General features: G+C 38.4%; 1 protein-coding gene across 1 annotated transcript in view; it reads right to left on the reverse strand.

Moving 5' to 3' along the window:
- LOC136857796 (ER membrane protein complex subunit 2-A) overlaps nucleotides 1–21,282 on the reverse strand; it is a 115,010-nt gene that overhangs the window by 49,434 nt on the left and 44,294 nt on the right. Inside the window, exons 3-4 of the mRNA XM_067136729.2 lie at nucleotides 20,008–20,158; nucleotides 3,126–3,269 (exon numbers count right to left, since the gene is read on the reverse strand). Of these exons, the coding sequence (XP_066992830.1) occupies nucleotides 3,126–3,269; nucleotides 20,008–20,158 (295 nt within the window). The remainder of the gene's footprint in view (nucleotides 1–3,125; nucleotides 3,270–20,007; nucleotides 20,159–21,282) is intronic.

Genomic DNA, 21,282 nt, shown 5'->3' on the forward strand with positions numbered 1-21,282 from the left:
TTCTAAACAAATTTCCTAACTTATATGTACCACTGCAGTTTAAGTGAAGGCCACCTGAGCGCAGATCCCTATCTCCTACCCACCCATTTGGATCTAGAAATTTCACTCCAAGTTTTCCACATACCCACTCCATAGTCTCATTTAAATCCCCAATCACCTTCCAGTCAGTATCCCTCCTTTTCTCCTGCTGCTTTAAAAAATTTCAGTGAATCAATAGCTGCACTTACTTCATCGTTAACTGGTGGTATGACCTCCAAAGGTGTTTTATTTCTGAAGGGAAAAAAATTCAAAATAAATTTCAGGTTCATCGCTATTAAGTAATGTTTTGAAGTATTCAGCCAAAATTATTACATTGTCATTATCATTATGGGCCACCTTTCCGTTCTTATCTTTCATCAGGAGAGTAGGGGGGAGTATAATATTTTTGGTATTGCTTAAATGACTGTCCTATAAGTCTCTTGTTTTATTTCGATTAAAAGCTTCATCAGTCGATTTTAATGTTTCCTTCTGATAATTTCTTTTAACTCTCCTGATTTCTTTAGCCGTTAATTGTCTAGCATTGATTAGTTCTTCTCTAGAGCTTTCTGTTTTTTTTTGTTGATCACACTCAACAAGGCTTTATGCTGGTGTAGTATTGCTGTATGAAACCAAGGATGTGTGGTTTTTTAAAAAAAAAATTTTAATGGGAGTAACTTCCTCTGCTATGGCTTTTAGTTTGTTAATAGTGGTTCCGAAGTTATTACTTAAAAGTGTTGTGGACTTCTCAAAGTATGTTCGATTATTAATGACTGAACTAGGATCATACAATCTTTTCCTATTAATGTTATGCAGTTTATTTTTCCTTTTAAGAGTTAACTTAAATTTAATCTTGGACATAAGGGTCTGAATCAACATCGACACCACGCAGAACCTTAACATTATAAATTTCTTTATGAAATTTACGATCCATGGCCACATGATCTATCTGGGATTCACCCAATTTGGACTTTTCCAAGTCATTAATTTATGCAGTTTTCTTTTAAACCTTGTTGTTTCTAAAATGAGTCAATGGTTAATACAAAATTCAATTAACCGTTCGCCGTTCTTGTTCGTTAATTTATGTGCTGGCCATCGTTCCACCACAACACAAAATTTTCTCTCACGTCCAATTTTTGCATTAAAATCTGCAAGAAGAATTTTAATGTTAGTATCAGGTATATTCATTACTAATTGGTCAAGTTCATCCCAAAATTGATCTGTTCCCTCTTTGTCAGTTCTGTTCTTTTCATTTGTTGGAGCATGAACATTAATCAATTTATAGATCTTGTTTTCCACTTTAATCGTTAATAATGCTACTCTTGATGAATTTGAGGAATAATCAATAATGGAATCTAGAATTCTATTGTGTATCAAGAAACCAACTCCAAATTGAGGAACATTCTTTATTTATGACTCTTTCACCTGGAGGTCCTTTATAGAGACGATATCCTCCTGATTCAATTGGGTTCTGATCAGTATTGCTTAATTCTTGAAGAGCTGTGATCACAATTTTATGTTGATTCAAAATATCAATTAGATGTTTCAACTTACCAACCTTCATCAATGAATTGATATTTAATGTTGCCAAATACAAAAACTTTCCTGGTTTATTGAACTTAAGTACATACTTAGTTTGATTAATCTTCACAATTAATCATTATGTCTCTGGAAGCTCCGACTCGCCCCGATCCTCTATCTGACACCCCATCGTATCTGAATGGTGTCTTTGTTTGGAAGATTATTTAGCTGTCCAAACCAGCGGATTCTTTCAATAGAAGACTTTCCATGTTAGGTTGATTGTCTGATCAAATGATCAAGAGTCTGACCGTGGTCAGGGTTTGCAATTCCAGATGTGATCTGGAAAGGTGATAAATGAAATATGATATGATGAAAAATTAGATTGTGAAATGTGTCTTTGCCTCAAGATGTTCTCTGGCTGTTATTTTACAGCACTGAGTCAACCTCGAGTTACAATTCTAAATGTTATTTACAAAGGTGAAGATGAGAGATGAAGATGATTTTATGAAATTGTGAAAAAGGCTTTCTGCCTTATTTCATCCTAGTTGTTCAGGACTGAGAGTAGGCATATCCTCCATACCCCGCAAACGTTATGGTTTTCCCGCCAATACTTGGGTAGCTGATTGCAGTGGTTTCCCACTGGGCGATGGGGTCACCACATACCTACACCTAATAATAATAATTCAGTTTACATCAAAATGACATATAAATTCCATTAAAATGTTTTTTCCTGCTCTGGCTCATTTGGTGCTAATGAGGTAGACGATTTGGTAACTCTGACCACGGCAGACGCAGTAAATCCTATAAGCCGCTAATAAACACTGGGCTGCCGCTGGAGGGTAGTGGTGTAAGGCGAGGTTGTCATGTTTTGTCCCCAACTATATCTTGAAAATTTCCCTTGGGGGTTGATATAACCAACTGATTTGAACTTTCTTAAAACTTTTAAGACCACTATAAAAACTATAGGCCATTGCTTCAGGAAACAAAATGGTTTTCCAATGGATGCAAAACCGCTTATGTTTGCGTACTGTTTTGCTTCCAAACCCCAGGTATGTACCTCCCACTTCCAGCTTGCCCCACTGGGACAGTTTTATTTTCTTAGGGAATGTAGGGGGTTTAAGGTTCTCTGATAGCAAGTTATAAGTTTCTAGGGTGCTTGGAAGTGGCTGATTAATTCATGTGTTTTTTTATTTTTACACCTACTTTTATGCATTGCTACATTTAAACTTCCATTTATTAGTATAAATTTTATCATAACTTGAAAAAAGGTATAACTGGACTCTGATTGTACAGTTACTAATGCAAATAAATGCTATAATGCAAAAAGCTAATATCTTTGATAATTCACATTAAGTTTTTGATTAGTTTTGAAATAATATATGACCCTACTACTCTATTTAGCTGGAATGAGAAGAAATGTTAGGGGAAAATCAAATTCAAGATAGCTGCAGGCAGCAGTGGATTTGAGCCTCCAGTCCTCAAACTGGAGAAGATTAAGCCACTTGGCTATGAAGGCTGGCAATATCAGAAGCTCACTATTTAGGATACTGTTCAGCTCTCCATACAGAAACGTAAGAAAAAGGACTTACTTCTTCAAGTACTCTGTAAGTTCCTTGATTGCATCTGGAATTCTACCCCTAGCTCTCAGGATAGCAACTCGTCGTTTTCTAGGAGCAGCATTTGTTTCATCTCTCTTGATAATGGAGTCCAGTAGTTCTAGCGCTTCATCGTATCTGAAACAAGAATAATGAAGGGAGTTAGATGGAAAAATAAAATAGCAAACTGAGTTTCTATTTGCATTATCATTAGCATAGGAATACTTGGTGCTTAAAGAAATTATAAGGTAAAAGCTCATGTATGATGACTGTTTTAACAAAAAGGCTTCACATCCATATAGAAAAATGTAACATTTGGGGTTATGTTCCAATAGCATACCTAATACATCAGTATTGTTGAAAGAGGCATTTGAACAGAAGTCACAGTCAATTTTTTCCACATACTGTAGTTCAGCCTGGTTTCAGCTGAACCTGAGATCAGTGCAGAGTAATAGTTGGTAATAGAAAGGCTTTTATTATACTGTAGAGTTGCCACTTTTTGATATAAGAAATAAGGGACATTTATCTAAAAATACAAGATTCTTCACAAAAATAACAGACAGTTCATAAATACTAGAAAATCAAACGTTAGGTACCAATTTCAATTAGATTATAATTAGTTTCATTAACAGAATAAGATAATTACTGAAATTCGTAAAAGAAACTAACTTCCACCCTTTTATCAGTACATACAGTACAACGCACCTGAAATCTTAACATTGATGTCTTTGATGAGCTTTGATAACTTCACAATTTATGTAGATTTAGTCTCAAACAGCATGAACAATCATGTTAGAAATTGGAATGGAAGACAAAGGGAAGTATGCAACAGGAAACGAGGTAAACAACCCAGCATAGCTTTACCAGCAAATGGCGAGACATCACAAGATTTCCTTCTACTGAGTCCCCAAAGAGTAAACAATAAAGGAGCTACTTTGAACTTCAATGGCACTTAAATCAAATATGGATTTTAAAATATTTAGAGACAAAAAAGACTTTCGTTTTTACAGTACAACAATTCATAGTACGGGATGCAAAATTTTCACCTCAAATACAATATGGGACAGGTGGCAATCCTATTTTATTATGTGATACTAAAGCTTACTGTGCTAAACTTTTCATCTTTATAAAACCTTTATAGCTTGCATGCACTTCATTAAATTAATTTCTTGGAATTTTTTATTATTCTCATTTATTTTCCTCTAGATTTGCATGAGAAATATGTTTCAAGATGTATTTTGTCAAATTACTACTTTTGGTGAAATTTGTACAAATTATTTTCTTCTTACCAATGTGACTCAGCATATCTACATTTCTGATCCAATCTATCTGTATCTGATCCAATCTATCCGTATCATCTTTTGCACTCATTAGCAGTATCACACCATAAAGAACTATTTCCCTCTCTTTGTGCATAAGTTGCTCATATTTCACTTCCTCCAGTTGTCACCTTTCAGATAAATGCCTTCAGAAACTATATTCTCCAATGACACATTACATTCAAGTTAATTTCTCTCAAGAAATACTATTTTCTTGAGCTACCCAATACTTTATACATATATATTTTTTGCAATTTTCTTCACACTGCACCAACACAGGTAGGTCTTATGGCAACAATGTGATAGGGAAAGGCTAGAAGTGAGAAGGAATCGACTGTGGCCTTGATTAACCTTTTCCTTCCCACATCTGAGTTAACTCGGAATTCAACACATTTTCCACCATCCCAGCCACAAGTTAACTCTGAATTTCAAATGTCACACTCTCTCCCAGTCCCAAGTTTAGTCTGATGCTGTAGTTCTGTCTTTTGATGATGATGATGCTTGTTATGTAAAGGGGCCTAACATCTAAGGTCATCGGCCCCTAATGGTACGAGATGGATAACATGAGATGATAATTAAAATATTAAAATGAACCCACTGACTAGAGTTTAAACTAAATGGTGATGAAAAATGATTATGAGATTAAAACAATCAATGAATCTTATTCACAATGCCTTATTTTCTAATAAAAGTGTAGAAAAGAGAGGTGATAATGGAATAAGGCATTGCCTGGAAGTGCAGATATATATATGAGATTCATGTTAGAAGTCAAAATAACACATTAAAATATGCAAACACAAACTAAAATAGAGTCAAAGGGATAAAAACGCAGTTAACACAAATACACTAAGACAAAGGACATTATTACAAGCGATAAAAAAGACCACTATTCCTCATTAAACGGATGACAAGGTCTGCTGACTATGCCCTCTCACCACTGAGACAGGAGCTCAACCTCTATCTATATAAAAAAGACCACACAAGTTGGCAATTTACCATCCTCTAAAACAGCTTACACAAGGAGTTAGTGAGACAAATACGTAGGTGGTTTGAAAAGTTCTCGGAATGTACTAGAATTAAGTATCTTACCTCAGTGGAACTGCTTTTATTTTTCAACATAGTCTCCATGTAGACTAATGCACTTGGTCCAGCGATGTTCCAATGCCTTGAACCCATCTCGATAATGAGATTCCTCCAGGCCTGCAAAATACTTCTCCAATTCGGCTGTCAGTTCTTCCCTTGTAGAAAATCTCCGTCCACCGAGGAAAATTTTCAGCTTGGGGAATAGATGAAAGTCTGATGGTGCCAAATCAGGTGAATAAGGTGGATGTGGCAACAATTCGTACCTCAGTTCATGAAGTTTTGCCATGGCAACAACACTTGAGTGCAGCGCAGGGTTGTCCTGATGAAAGATGACTTTTTTCCTTCCCAAACCAGGCCTTGTTTCGCGTATCTTTTCCTGTAGTTGGTCTAGGAGGTTTGCATAGTATCGGCCCATAAATGTTTGGCCAGTAGGAAAATAATCTATCAGCAGAATGCCTTTTGCATCCCAGAAAACTGAGGCCATGACCTTTCTGGCCGAACGGACTGCCTTTGTTTTCTTTGGTGGTGGTGAATCAGCATGTTTCCACTGCTTTGACTGCTGTTTTGTCTCTGGGGTATAGTAGTGGACCAAAGTTTCATCTGTAGTCACAAACCGGCGCAAAAAATCTTGTTGGTTGCACTGAAAACGGGCCAGACTTGTTCGGACATTTCCAATCTGGTACGTTTATTGTCCAATGAAAAGAGCCGCGGCATCCATCTTGCGGATAATTTTTTCATACCCAATTCTTCAGTTAAAATATGACATACCCGTTCAGAAGACATCCCTACAGCTTCAGCAATCTCCCGCACTTTCAATCGACGATCCTCCATGACCATTTTATGCACTTTTGCAATAAATTCTGGGATCGTAACACTTTTTGGCCGTCCACTACGCGGATCATCATCCAAGCTCTCCCGACCAAATGTAAACTCGTTGGTCCACTTGGCAACAGTTGAAAATGAAGGAGCAGAGTCCCACAGTGTGTTCTGAAAGTCGGCATGAATTTCCTTTGCTTTCATACCTTTCTTAACAAAGTATTTAATCACTGCTCGAATCTCAGTTTTTTCCATTGTCACAAATCACTACGCGGGAACAACAACAAAGAGTCATCACTACCACACTCCTGCAGCTAGAGCACTGACGCGCCATGTGTTCACTCACAAAGGATGAGTGATTATCGCGCGGAAACCTCGTTGCTCTAGCACTGACATCTAGCGGTGATTCTGAGAACTTTTCAAACCGTCCTCGTAGGTCTATAGCTTCCTGCATACTTAGGATTTTTGTCAGGCTTGAGAACAGGAATGAATATGCCCTCTCGCCACTGAGACAGATATTCACCCTCTATCCAGATTCGGTTGAACACTAGAAGGAGATATATTAGACTATCCTCACAACGGTGTTTTAACATTTGGTTATTGATATCTGGTTCAGGGGACGTGTCCTTGCAAAGCGTCAACGTGCTGCGGAGTTCCACTCCGTAAAGGGCACATTATAGTCCTCTGAAGGTTGAGTGGCAAAACTAAGGTGATAACGTTCTGCCTCCCATTTCAGAGCGAGGTAATCACTATGGTAATTCCTGGAGCCAGACACATTTGCGAAATGACTTGCAAGATGGTTAACAATCGAGAATGGTTCAGTGACAGTACTGCCTGCAATGGAAATTCCCAGTAGAGAAGATGATCTTTGGATACCCGAAATACATCGAAGTTTAGTCCACACTTGAGATGATGGAGTATGGGACATCATAGATGATACATCTCTCCCATGATGCTTTCTTACTTTGGCAACTACACAAGGAGCAACCTACAATTACTTGGAAAGAGACAGAAAATACCCTGAAGAAAATGAAAAGCGGAAAGTCAGCGGGAGCGGATGAACTAACAGCAGACATGATTAAGGCAGCTGGAATCCCTGAAATACAGTGGTTACATCGAACACTGGGAGATATATGGGAAGAGAACAAGTTGCAAGATGACTGGAAAAGAGGAATTATAATACCACTGTTTAAAAGAGGAAGTACAGGGAAGTGCACCAATTATAGAGGCATCACCCTTTTGTCATAGTGCTTTAAGATAATGGAAAAGATTATAGAACAGAGACTGAGAGGAATAATAATAGAAGATCAATTTGAAGAGGAAAAACATGGATTTAGAAGAAACAGAGGAACTGCAGACCTAATTTTTTCACTCAGGCTAATGGAAAAATTTTGGGAAAAAGGGAAGGACTTGATAATAGTGCTTTTGGATTTGGAAAAAGCAAATGACAGGATGGTGAGACGAAAAATATGGGAATGTTTAGAAAAACATAACGTCCCAGAAACACTAATTTAAAAAAAAGTTCAGATGTTGTATGATGATTGTGAAAGGCCAATTCCAGGTGTTGCGAGTTTACATTTGTACATTTCTTTTTAACATGTATATGAAACTTATCATCTAAACAAATTGAGATTTATGCATAACAACATCTAGATGATACTTAACAACCTCAACAAATTTCATTGTCGTAAACCTGATATACCGGGTATGCGATTTTATAAAATTTTAAACATGATGATGTTTACATGGAATAGACTTTTAACTTTACTACCTGTATGTTTTTTTTCTAAATTCTGTGAATTGTGGTAACTTTTATTGGTAATGTCCAGAAATTGTTTACGAGAGGGACAAAGGTACATTCTGCGAAAAAAAAACAACAAATATGTAAGTTGCGTAATGTCTGCGTAATATTGTTAAATCAGTGCTATGGCAACATGGCATGAGGGGCAAAAAAATAACTCTGCATAAAATACGATCACTGAATGATAACATGTACATTTAATATCGCAGTAAGTAATAATAAAGAAGGGGCGTGATGGCGCAACGGTCAAGCTGCTTGGAACCATAAAGACGGACTGGGTTTGAGTCCCGATTAATGCATATGTGATTTTCGAGGTGAAAGTCACGTACAGTGTTTCGAATTTCGCGTAAAAAATTAGGTCCCGTGGCTTCTGATACTGAGATTATTGGTCACATAAAACTACAAGCTTCATTCCTCCTCCTCCTCCTCCTCCTCCTCCTCCTCCTCCTCCTCATAATAATAATAATAATAATAATAATAATAATAATAATAATAATAATAATAATAATAATAATAATCACCAATTGTGGAATAATTTCCCAAGTAGACAAATTCAAGTATCTAGGTGAAATTATTCAGCCAGCAGGGTTAAATCAGGAAGCTAACAAAGAAAGAACGGCTAAACTGCAAAGGGCTTACAAAATCACATGGAACAGATACAACAAAAGATGTATATCAAAAAATGCAAAATTACGACACTACAATACAGTCATCAAACCAGAGGCACTTTATGCATCTGAAACACTGATCAATGGCGGCAGGTCACAAATGAAAAGCATTGAGAAACAAGAGAGGAAAATTCTCAGAAAAATCCTAGGACCAAAGTTCGAAAATGGAATTTGGATGAAAAAGAAACCACACGAAATTTTTCAATTCACAGAAAAAATCACAGATACCATCAGAAAGAGACGACTAAAATTCTACGGACACCTACACAGAATGGATAACAACAGGCTGACAAAGAAAATTCTAAATCTAGCTCTAACCCTGAAAATCCGCAACAATTGGTTAGCAGAAATACATGAAGATCTACAAGAAATGGGTATCGAGGACGAAACCATTCAAGATAGAATGAAATTTAGAAGCTTAGTAAACAAACATAAATTTGTAGAGAAACCAACAAGAAAAAATACAGGCTGGACAGAAACACGCAGAAAGGAACACAGTGAAAAAATGAAGAGATATTGGGAAGAAAAGAAGAAGAAACATTGTGCAAAATAAGTTCAAACGCGCTCCACAGCTGGGCACAACGAATCAAAAAAAAAATAATAATAATAATAATAATAATAAGGTATATAACTGCAGATACTGGTACTGACATGTGGCCTACATAATAAAGTGTTTTTATGAATTGCGACACATTTATTTATTAGCGAATGTAAAATGAAATAAATTATTTAAAAATAACTGAACGTTCAATGCTTAAGTATTAACCGACAACAAACAAAAGAACCCTCGGCTACTTCGGTTCGCGCAGCTTGTTCCGGTTCATCCCCATGTTACCCGACGAATCAAGGACAAGCACACGCGCAACTGGCTGACAGACATACCGGCTGTCAAGCTGGCGTTAACACATACTGCAAGTAGTTGCAGTCAGGCTCTTCGATTGAGGTTATTCTTTCATTAAAGCCGGAAACGCAATGCAATTAAAAGAACGAAAGTAAATGTAAAGTGGCCAAAAGTATTAAGCATTGAGTTAAATGGAACTACTTACAATACCCAAGCTGTAAACCATATTTTTAAAAATAAAAAATAAAAGTATACTGTTCCAATAAGCGTACACACAGAGGACATAATATGAACAATACAAAATAACCGTCGAAGATACTCTCTGCTACAGTCAAGTATCTTTTCCGATTTTAACACGCTTCAATTTGTCCAGTGTAGGTACAGTTTTTTCATCACGTAAAATTTGCTTAATTTCCGACGTATCACATCTTTTGTGAAGTTGTCTGTTTCGATCCTTTTCTCGTGGACTGTTTTCTTGCCATCAGGTGTAGAAAAATGCAAATGACCCTTGGCCATAGACATCTTCCCTTCTGCTAAAATACGTTTCACCAGTGACTTTGAAACCCCTGTTGCTTCACTTGTTGCAGCCACTACATTATAATTCAGTTTATGAACTGTTTTCTGTTCTCGTAAGTGAGCAGCTACGTTATATACTATTTCTCTGGCTTGTCCCCTTACAGGCTGTCCAGATTTGCTACCAGACTTCGAAGTAGCAGCCATAACTACTGTACATTTAAATGAGACTCTCACTAGAATAACATGGTACACACCACTATATAGCTGAAAGACTGGGCTGCCGTCAATTATTTCGCTGCTGAGCGGCTTTAGATGTGTGTGTGAGTTGGCATACCAGTTGCGCAACTGCCGATACTTCTAATAATAATGTTATTTGCTTTACGTCCCACTAACTACTTTTTAAGGTCTTCGGAGACGCCGAGGTGCCGGAATTTAGTCCCGCAGGAGTTCTTTTACGTGCCAGTAAATGTACCAACATGGGGCTGTCGTATTTGAGCACCTTCAAATACCACCGGACTGAGCCAGGATCGAACCTGCCAAGTTGGGGTTAGAAGGCCAGCGCCTTAACCGTCTGAGCCACTCAGCCCGGCACCGATACTTCTAATTCTGTTTTTTTACACAGTCAAGAATTTAGTTTTTTCACCTGGTTAATGTGCTCCGTAATGAGTAATGACCCTTGAAGGTCGCTAAGTAACACTGTTCAACACTATATACATAAAAACATTTACCAATACAGTACACGCTACACGCGAAGGAATTATAGGACTATAATTAATACAACTAAAGAAAGAAATGCGAATAAAACTGACAAAACAACAAGAGCGCTAAAACGGATACAGAAGTGACAGAGAAACTATTGTGTAACCGCGCTTCACAGTGTGCACAGTACGGTGGCCAGGCAGCATGTGACCCCCTCCACTACTCCCTATGATGTCAGACGTCCACTCAGAGAGAATGTGCGGAGAAGTGTGCTTTGTGCAGGTTCTTTTGTTAGTTGCAGGGTAATAGCTTACGGTTTAAATTTAAAAAAAACATTTTTGTTCAATCTGCTTCTGGTACAGACTCATCAAAATACCATTTCCCACGAGTAAAAAAGTCACAGGTAATTTTATTTCGATTTCACTCACATTTAAAAAGCACTCGTCTTTCGTCACTGGTTCACAAAACAGTTCAGCTTCATAGTCGCACTTGCGAAAATTGGTTACAAAATACATATCACCATTACTTAATGAGGATGCAGCAGGCCTCGAATCAAGATCAGGTGTAGATGTGCTGATAAATATATAAATTTATTAACATCTACTGCCTCAATTGTGGTTCTAGGAGCTATTTGTGATCTATCTATATGTGCTGTCCATGTGTTAGTGTTATCTTGTGGCTACGATCTCTTACAAGTGTTATTAAGATCATATTTTTGCTATATTTGTATGCCCTAAGTGTCCGCCATATTGAATTTGTACAATCAATCCATAGTAAACTTCAGTTAGATGGGCAATTTATTATTTTCCTTCGTCAATCATTCTGCCCTAATTGTTTGCCATTTTACATAACCATGGAAACGAAACAGATGGGAACTTTACTCTCCATGTTATGCGTTGCCTAGGCCACAGAGTTTAAATTATTTATCTACACCTTCTGCCCTAAGTTAGCCATCTTTAGAGCGGGTAATCTGCATAAGTTAAGAGATATGATGATCCCATCACCCAGTGGGAAACCCCTGTACTCAGCCTCCCAAATATTAGCAGGTAAACCGAGCCAATCAGTACGGGAGGATCACCAATCCATCATTGAAGCAGGCATGGTGATTAAGCTTCAAACCTTGAAATCAAAAGAATGAGGTGTACCATTAAAGCCAAATTCTCCGGTGGTAAAGTAGCCCCACAATCAGTTCTCCGGTCAGGGTCTACCTTGTCCCACAACCCCATATTCAGCAGTGCCAAAAACCATTCTCTTCTAGTATGCACTTATAACTGTCGGTCATTATTGGGGAATGCAAGACTAGAAGAATTCGAGGAAGAGTTAAACAACATTAATTGGTGTATTGTCGGCTTAAGTGAGGTGCATTGCAAAGGAGCAAACTGTTTGCATCTACATTCTGGACATATATTTTATTATTTTGGAGAGCCAGATGGAAAACTTAATGGCGTTGTTTTTGATCAACAAAAGCATAATCTATAGTGTGTGATCACTTGAAGGAGCTTCCAGTAGAATAGCTTGTTTAGTTCTGAGACTATCAAAAAGGTTCAAGATCTAAATTATTCAAGTTTATGCACCTACATCAAGCCATCCTGATGATGTGATTCAATCATTCTACGAGGATCTAATTAAGACAATTGACAAAGGGAAGAATTGCCACTTCATATTGATAATCTGTGATTTTAATGCCAAGGTTGGCAAATATAAAGAAGGCGATACTGTAGTGGGAAAGTATGGCACTGATGTCAGGAATGAGAGGGGTGAACAGCTGGTCGAATTTGCAGAATGTATTAAGATGCCCATCATGAACACCTACTTCTAGAAACATCCCAGTCAGAAATGGACATGGAGAAGCCCAAATTTTGAGGTCACCAATGAAATTGACTTCATACTCTCAAACACTCCTCATATCATTAAAGATGTTTCAATACTAAATAAGATCAACATGGGTAGTGATCACCAACTAGTAAGAGCAAGAATTGTTCTAAATACACACATGGAGAAGCAAAAACTAGTGAAAGATAGGAGGACAATAACTGATCTTAAAAACTGATTGATGTCAAAGAAGATGATCTACCTGAAGTATTAACTGCAACAACTCAAGAAATTGGTGGTACTTGCAAGAAAATTTCTTTGTCTAAGAAATTCACTGATGAAACAAGAGCCTTATTAAAAAAGAGGAGAGAGATGAAAACTGACACTAACACTGATAAGGTAAAGTACACCGAGCTATGTAAGTCATTGAGGAAAAACATGAAAGCAGATGTAAAGAAGCATAATGAAGAGATACTAAGATCCAGCCTTGAGAAAAAAGGGAGTTTAATGTCAGCTAAACGATTGCTAATCATAGGCAAGACACAAATAAGAGCAATGGATGGAGAAAATGGCAAAATAACTGATAAAGATGAACTGCTAAAATTAATTAAAAACTCCTACAGCTAATTATACAGCAAAACCGAAGAAACTGCAACTATGCCCATCGTTGGTTCAACTTCACATGTCCCAGATGTCCTACCTTCCAAAGTCAAAAGCACTATAGATAATATGCTAGTTGCTTTACGTCGCACCGACACAGATAGGTCTTATGGCGACGATGGGACAGGGAAGGGCTAGGAGTGGGAAGGAAGCGGCTGTGGCCTTAATTAATGTACAGCCCCAGCATTTGCCTGGTGTGAAAATGGGAAACCACGGAAAACCACTTTCAGGGCTGCCGACAGTGGGGTTCGAACCTACTATCTCCCGAATACTGGATACTGTAGATGTTGATTCCCATAGGGAATCTGAAATATTTGTCCTGAATGAGCAAATTTATAATACCAATATAAATGGTCCGTTATTGGGCATTATAAATTTTCCAGCTAGCTCATTCTTGGTTGCCAGTGTTTCGCCCTCGTGTGCTAGGGTGGGCTCATCAGTTGGTACCTAGCACACTATTCAGGACAAATATTTCAGATTCCCTATGGGAATCAACATCTATATTATCTGATGGCCAAGCAGGCATCAATTTTTAGTGATGGGACAAAGTCTCTTAGTGCATTGGCACTGCCGGTGGCTCCAGTTAGCCTACGCAGTGGCCTCCACGGCATGCACTGGCCAGTGTATTGGTAGGTGTGCTAGGTACCAACTGATGAGCCCACCCTAGCACACGAGGGCGAAACGCTGACAACCAAGAATGAGCTAGCTGGAAAATTTATAATGTCCAATAACGGACCATTTATATTGGTATTATAAATTTGCTCATTCAGGACAAATATTTCAGATTCCCTATGGGAATCAACATCTATATTATCTGATGGCCAAGCAGGCATCAATTTTTAGTGATGGGACAAAGTCTCTTAGTGCATTGGCATTGCCGGTGGCTCCAGTTAGCCTACGCAGTGGCCTCCACGGTATGCACTGGCCAGCGTATTGGTAGGTGTGCTAGGTACCAACTGATGAGCCCACCCTAGCACACGAGGGGGAAACGCGGGCAACCAAGAATGAGCTAGGTGGAAAATTTATAATGTCCAATAACGGACCATTTATATTGGTATTATAAATTTGCTCATTCAGGACAAATATTTCAGATTCCCTATGGGAATCAACATCTATATTATCTGATGGCCAAGCAGGCATCAATTTTTAGTGATGGGACAAAGTCTCTTAGTGCATTGGCACTGCCGGTGGCTCCAGTTAGCGTACGCAGTGGCCTCCACGGTATGCACTGGCCAGCGTATTGGTAGGTGTGCTAGGTACCAACTGATGAGCCCACCCTAGCACACGAGGGCGAAACGCTGGCAACCAAGAATGAGCTAGCTGGAAAATTTATAATGTCCAATAACGGACCATTTATATTGGTATTATAAATTTGCTCATTCAGGACAAATATTTCAGATTCCCTATGGGAATCAACATCTATATTATCTGATGGCCAAGCAGGCATCAATTTTTAGTGATGGGACAAAGTCTCTTAGTGCATTGGCACTGCCGGTGGCTCCAGTTAGCCTACGCAGTGGCCTCCACGGTATGCACTGGCCAGCGTATTGGTAGGTGTACTAGGTACCAACTGATGAGCCCACCCTAGCACACGAGGGCGAAACGCTGGCAACCAAGAATGAGCTAGCTGGAAAATTTATAATGTCCAATAACGGACCATTTATATTGGTATTATAAATTTGCTCATTCAGGACAAATATTTCAGATTCCCTATGGGAATCAACATCTATATTATCTGATGGCCAAGCAGGCATCAATTTTTAGTGATGGGACAAAGTCTCTTAGTGCATTGGCACTGCCGGTGGCTCCAGTTAGCCTACGCAGTGGCCTCCACGGTATGCACTGGCCAGCGTATTGGTAGGTGTGCTAGGTACCAACTGATGAGCCCACCCTAGCACACGAGGGCGAAACGCTGGCAACCAAGAATGAGCTAGCTGGAAAATTTATAATGTCCAATAACGGACCATTTATATTGGTATTATAAATTTGCTCATTCAGGACAAATATTTCAGATTCCCTATGGGAATCAACATCTATATTATCTGATGGCCAAGCAGGCATCAGTTTTTAGTGATGGGACAAAGTCTCTTAGTGCATTGACACTGCCGGTGGCTCCAGTTAGCCTACGCAGTGGCCTCCACAGTATGCACTGGCCAGCGTATTGGTAGGTGTGCTAGGTACCAACTGATGAGCCCACCCTAGCACACGAGGGCGAAACGCTGGCAACCAAGAATGAGCTAGCTGGAAAATTTATAATGTCCAATAACGGACCATTTATATTGGTATTACTGGATACTGGCCGCACTTAAGCGACTGCAGCTATCGAGCTCGGTATAGATAATATGAAAAAGGATACAGCTGCAGGAGAGACTAACAGCATTCTGAAACTTGCTGGGGAAGGGGCAACTGCAAATTATTTGGCTAAAATTTTTACTTCTTTTCTTCAAGGTAGTATCCACAACATAATGAACTATCGTCCTATCAGCCTATTGGCCATCCTGTACAACGTCTTTACCAAGGTCCTGACTAATAGAATCAGCTCAACTCTCGACTTAGCCCAATGACGAGAATAATGGTTTGTAATTAGCCCAACCCATCGAACAGGCGGGTTACCTCAGTGGTTTTAGCACCATTGACCTCATACTTGCTCTACGGGAACTAATCAGCCGAATGAATGAATACCACCTGCCCCTCTGCTTAGCATTTGTTGATTTTCAAAAGGCATTTTATTCTGTTAGCCACCCATCTGTCCTTTTGGTAGTAGCTGAACAGGGAGTAGAAGCAGCCTACATCAACATACTTAAAGACATATAAGAATCATCTTCTGCCTTTGTGAGTGTCAGTAAAAAACTGAAGATTTTCCCAATCAGCGTGGTGTAAAACAAGGTGACCCCATCTCACCAAAGCTCTTCTCTGCAGTCTTAGAAATGGCAATGCCCAAAATTCAATGGAAGGATCGAGGCATCAGAATCAATGGGAGGAGGCTGAATCACTTGAGATTTGTAGACGAATTAGTATTGTTGGCTAATGATAAGGAAGAACTGCAATCACAAGTACGCAATCTTGTAATAGTTTGTCAGCAAGTAGGCCTCAAGATTAAGCTGTCCAAGACAAAGGTCATGCATAACAAGTAGTAGTGTTAGAGGGAATAACTACTGAAAATGTTGGTGAATACATTTTCCTTGCCCAACAAATCAACATGAAAGGAGATATGTTATGAAATTTTCCAAAGAATCAAATTAGGACGGAGGCATTTGGACGATATTCAACTGTCTTCAAATCCAACATGCCAGTAAACCTAAACAAGCAAGTTCATGACCAATGCTTTCTCCCTGTCATGACCTATGCCTGTGAGACCTGGACAATAAATGAGTTCACTAAATGGAAACTAAGAACTGCACAGAGAGGAATGGAGAGGTCTATGCTTGGGTTTACCAGAAGAGATAGAAAGACATGACATAAGAGCAGTCACAAATGTCCTTGACATCATAACGAGAATATCAACCTTGAAGTTTAAATGGGCAGGACATGTGGCCCGAAGAAGGGATGACAGATGGACCAAGGTTGTTCTCGAATGGAGCCCAAGAGATAAACTGAGACTGCGAGGAAGGCCCCCGGATCACCGGAACAAAGACATCCACAAAATCGCTGGAGTTAATTGGCAAAACATCACTCAAGATTGCTGGAAGTGGAGGCAACTCCTAAATACTTACCTAAGTTTCAGACTTCAAGAGGCCACATCAGTTATTGATAGAACTGGCTTATTGTGATTACCTTCAGTTACGGTACAAACATAAAACTGTATTTGGAATGTTTCTTTCTGCTGTATATTTTAAGTACAAAGTCACCCACTTCAAAAGTCATATCACGAAGTGAATTTTTGTCATCTGCTTTGATCTTGTAGTCTGGATGAAGAGAGCGTGAGGTAGTAGTTTCAGAATAATATTTTCTTACCTGAACTATACCGTGTTTTGAATGGCTCCACATAATGAATATCATGTGTTCCTGGTAGTGCACAGAAATGTACTTTGGTCGAAGTCCACAAAAAGAAGACCAACTGATTGCGTGATGTAGTATTATTTAAAAATTTTGTATGCATCTTGCATTGTGACGCACATGAATCATTTCTATTTTTTTTTATTTGTCCAGAACTGTCCTTTACAAAGATAAAATCTCTTGCTCGAGGAGATGGCCAACTGATGTAACCCGGATTGAGAAATTTAAGAACTTCTTGATTTGGAAGTGAAGACTTCCTGCGCTTGCTGGAGGTAGATGAACTTGCACAAAATTTTAAACTCAGCGCAGAAGCAACATGCCGTTTCTTCTGCGGACTCACCGGTAAAGCCTGCTCCGAACGCTTACATGTTTAGAGCTTCCCCCAAGGTTTGTTTGCATTTATAAATAGACGTTGGTGTACTCAGCTCTACAATCAATATTGATGATTTTGTTGGATTTGTAGAACAAATTATTATACGTATTCATCACCTTTTCTGTCATTTCTGTTCACAATGTCAACTAATAACCAATAACAAAACAATTGCTTTTGATGTTACAGTATGCTTAATTTTGTCATAGGTTTTCAAAACACTGAATTTCTTCGAAAATGCATGAAGATCTACACAGAGACCCTACAACGAAGGCAGCTACATTAAAAATACACCTTGTAGCTGGTGCGTCCAAAAATCTGCGTCATTTAACACAGAGATCTTATTTATTTATTTATTTATTTATTTATTTATTTATTTATTTATTACTTATTTATTTATTTGAGTGAAAGGAAACAAAATATATAGTTTACATACTACAATCACAAACTAAGTCACACCACAGTAGACCAGTGATGTGAAACCTCAATAGCGTTTGGTATCGCAAGGAGACGATCTAATGTACAAGATGCAGGGCACAGCAAGCAATCCTGTAGATGCTCCAAAGTCTGTCGTTTTCTGGAGTCGCAGTTAATGGTTTCATCAGGGAAGTGCCATTTCTGGATCTTCCAACTCCAGAATGAAGACGACTGAGTGACCTCCACACAGTCCAATTTTGTTCGTGGGAAATTTTCCAAATGGCGAGGCCAGGTAGTTATTCTCAAGTCGAGAAATCCCCATTTGTTTTCTAGCTGTAGCTGCTGTAGTTTGCAAGACTGCAGTGGTTTTGAGGAAGCTTCTCCTGGACCTCAATCTTGGGGTAGCTGGTACATAACAACATAGAGGGTGGAATTGTTGATGGACCTATTTAGTTCTATCTACATTGGCAGCTATACCTCAAGATGAATATCTTGTCAGCCAATCAAAAATCCAAAACCAGAGATAAGAACAATATTTAACATATGGTCTAGTCAGAGTGAACATATTAAAACTTTACATTTATATCTGTAGAAATGGTTACATTTAAAAAAAGCCTGTGTATCCATCCTGGGATGGCATAAATAAATGATGCAGCCTTCAGAACTATTTATATCACACTACTATTGCGCTATGTTTATTGGTAAATTATGCTGATAAACGTGACGCCTATCAGTGTTACATAATAAAACTGCGGAACGCCCGTGGGATTGGAATAACTTACCAAGGGAGATGTTTAATAAATTTCCAATTTCTTTGAAATTATTTAAGAAAAGGCTAGGAAAACAATAGATAGGGAATCTGCCACCTGGGCGACTGCCCTAAATGCAGATCAGTATTGATTGATTAATTTTATATTCAAATAGCAGCCTATCAGTGTTAATAATAAAACTGCAGAACGCCCACAATATTTATATTCAAATACAACTTTTGTTCTTAGGTTTACTTTAGGGCTTATTAAATTACCTTACACAAGTAAAGCAATCGCTAAGCACAAATGTAAAAGCATCAAGACTCAAATGGTACGGCCATGTGAAAAGGATGGATCAAATGAGAAGAGCTAGAAAATGGCTAGGAAAGGAACTGGAAGGCAAAAGACCTAGAGGCAGGCCAAGGAAACAATGGATCAGTCAAATAAAGCAGGACCTGAAAGGAAGAGGAGTGGAATGGCACCAACTTGAGAAGTTAGAAATGTACTTGAATAGACAAAGATGGAAAGCACTCTTGCACCACACCTGGGCGACTGGAGACTGTTAAAGGATGACAATGATGGCTTACAGGAGGGCTTGAATATGTTGTAATTACGTTCATTATTTAACTTTTCTTCTAAATACCTTCTGAAAATTCAGGGTTGTCTAATATGCAGAGCTGTGTTATATTTGGGCCAATACAGTAATGTGTAATGTGCATTTAAATATCCATAGAGATGTTAGTAGTTTCTAAAATGCTAGAAATAGATTCTGAACAACACCATTCTTTCCATAAACCTTACAAGAAGATTACTGTATTTAACAATTTTAGAGAGCAGTTTGTGGCCAATTCGCAACTTCTACTGTATAGCACTGGCTATGCAATTTATGTATACATTGCTTTTGCTGTTTTCTCATATCTGATATGGTGAATTATGCACAAATATGATTTGCATACACTCTCCCACCCAGCCCTTTCAACTATTTGATCTAACTCTTGAACTTCATAATTAACATAGTCAAGACAGGTAATTCTGGTGCCTGGAACTAATTTAAACTACCTACAGTTTAGTTAACAGATCAATACAATTGTACAGAAAAAAATAATTTGTGCACTCTAATCAAACTAACTTTTCCATTGCCTCCAGTTTCAATGCTTGTAGTTTTCGAACACGCAGGCTGGTTGGAAACTCAGAAGATAAAGCCTGAAGACATCGATCAGCAATGTCAAGTCGGTTACAATCCAGAGCAGCTACACAGACTTGTTCCAGCACCAGCAGCCCTACAATAAAAAAATAAAAATCAATTACTTCTTTACACAGACTTCTCATCAATAAACTTCAGAGTATATGAAAGGAAATGTAAGCAAAGGTAAGATTCTTCCTCCTTTTATTTTTAAGTACAAAACTCTACATACACATCTATGCTAATCAAACAAATTGTCAGTTGATAGTAAGGTTATCTACACAGGGGCGGTGAAGGGGAGATACAACAAAAGAACAACAGGCCGTACTTCAGTGCCATGCCAGTTGGAAGCACAGCCATAAAATGGAAAATTGCAAATGAGTTCTATACGGTTTTACACTATTATGAGAAGAAGTTGTGAGGAAGAAGGAGCCTGTTAAAGTTTTTGAATTCACTTAATGTCCAAGTTTTGTTATATGTTGGGAGTTCTGTAGTATTATAATTTCATTGTAAGCTACATGTGGTCAGAACATAAACCTTGAGACATGTTGTTTTCTGCCAGAAGATAAGCATACCAAAGGTGGAAATACATTTGTAAATAGCACAGTAATTTATACTTTTTCATTCCTTCCATTTCATTTGTTTTCAGTTCTGAAACACTGCTTCCAAACGTCATGTTCTTTATTTCAGAAAGTTAACACCCTGAGGTTAAAATACTCCTGCAAGTTTCCAGCATGTACAAGTGGCTATTATGTTGATATGACTGTCAACCTCATCATCAAAAGTAAGCATTTTTATAAATTTCTTAAGAAAACAAAGAAGGATGCTCTGAAGCAGTGGAACCTGGTGTGAAGTGTGAGGGATGGTGAAATTGTACCAGTTTTTATGTTTGTGAAGATCATTTCCTTGGGAAGGACTTTGTTAACCACACTAGATACCAATAAATTATGTTTTCAAACCAGTGGTGGTTTCTGGTATAGCGCAATGGAGCAATGGACCTCCAGTTTATATCAAATTTTATTCAACTACTTAATATTCATAACTCCCTTGTCAATTTTGAAGCTCTTGCTTAACCCATCTATCCGAAATATACTTGTACTGGCTTTCAGATCATGTGAACTGCGCACGTTCCGTGGCTGGATACTTGTCTGGAATGAACCCCCTTGGAAGGAAATCTCTCCGTCCGTACTTTGGCGAAAGGAGTGGCGAGGTGTGGGGGAA

This window comes from Anabrus simplex, chromosome 1 (genome assembly GCF_040414725.1).
Source record: "Anabrus simplex isolate iqAnaSimp1 chromosome 1, ASM4041472v1, whole genome shotgun sequence".
Taxonomy (NCBI): Eukaryota; Metazoa; Arthropoda; class Insecta; order Orthoptera; family Tettigoniidae; genus Anabrus; species Anabrus simplex.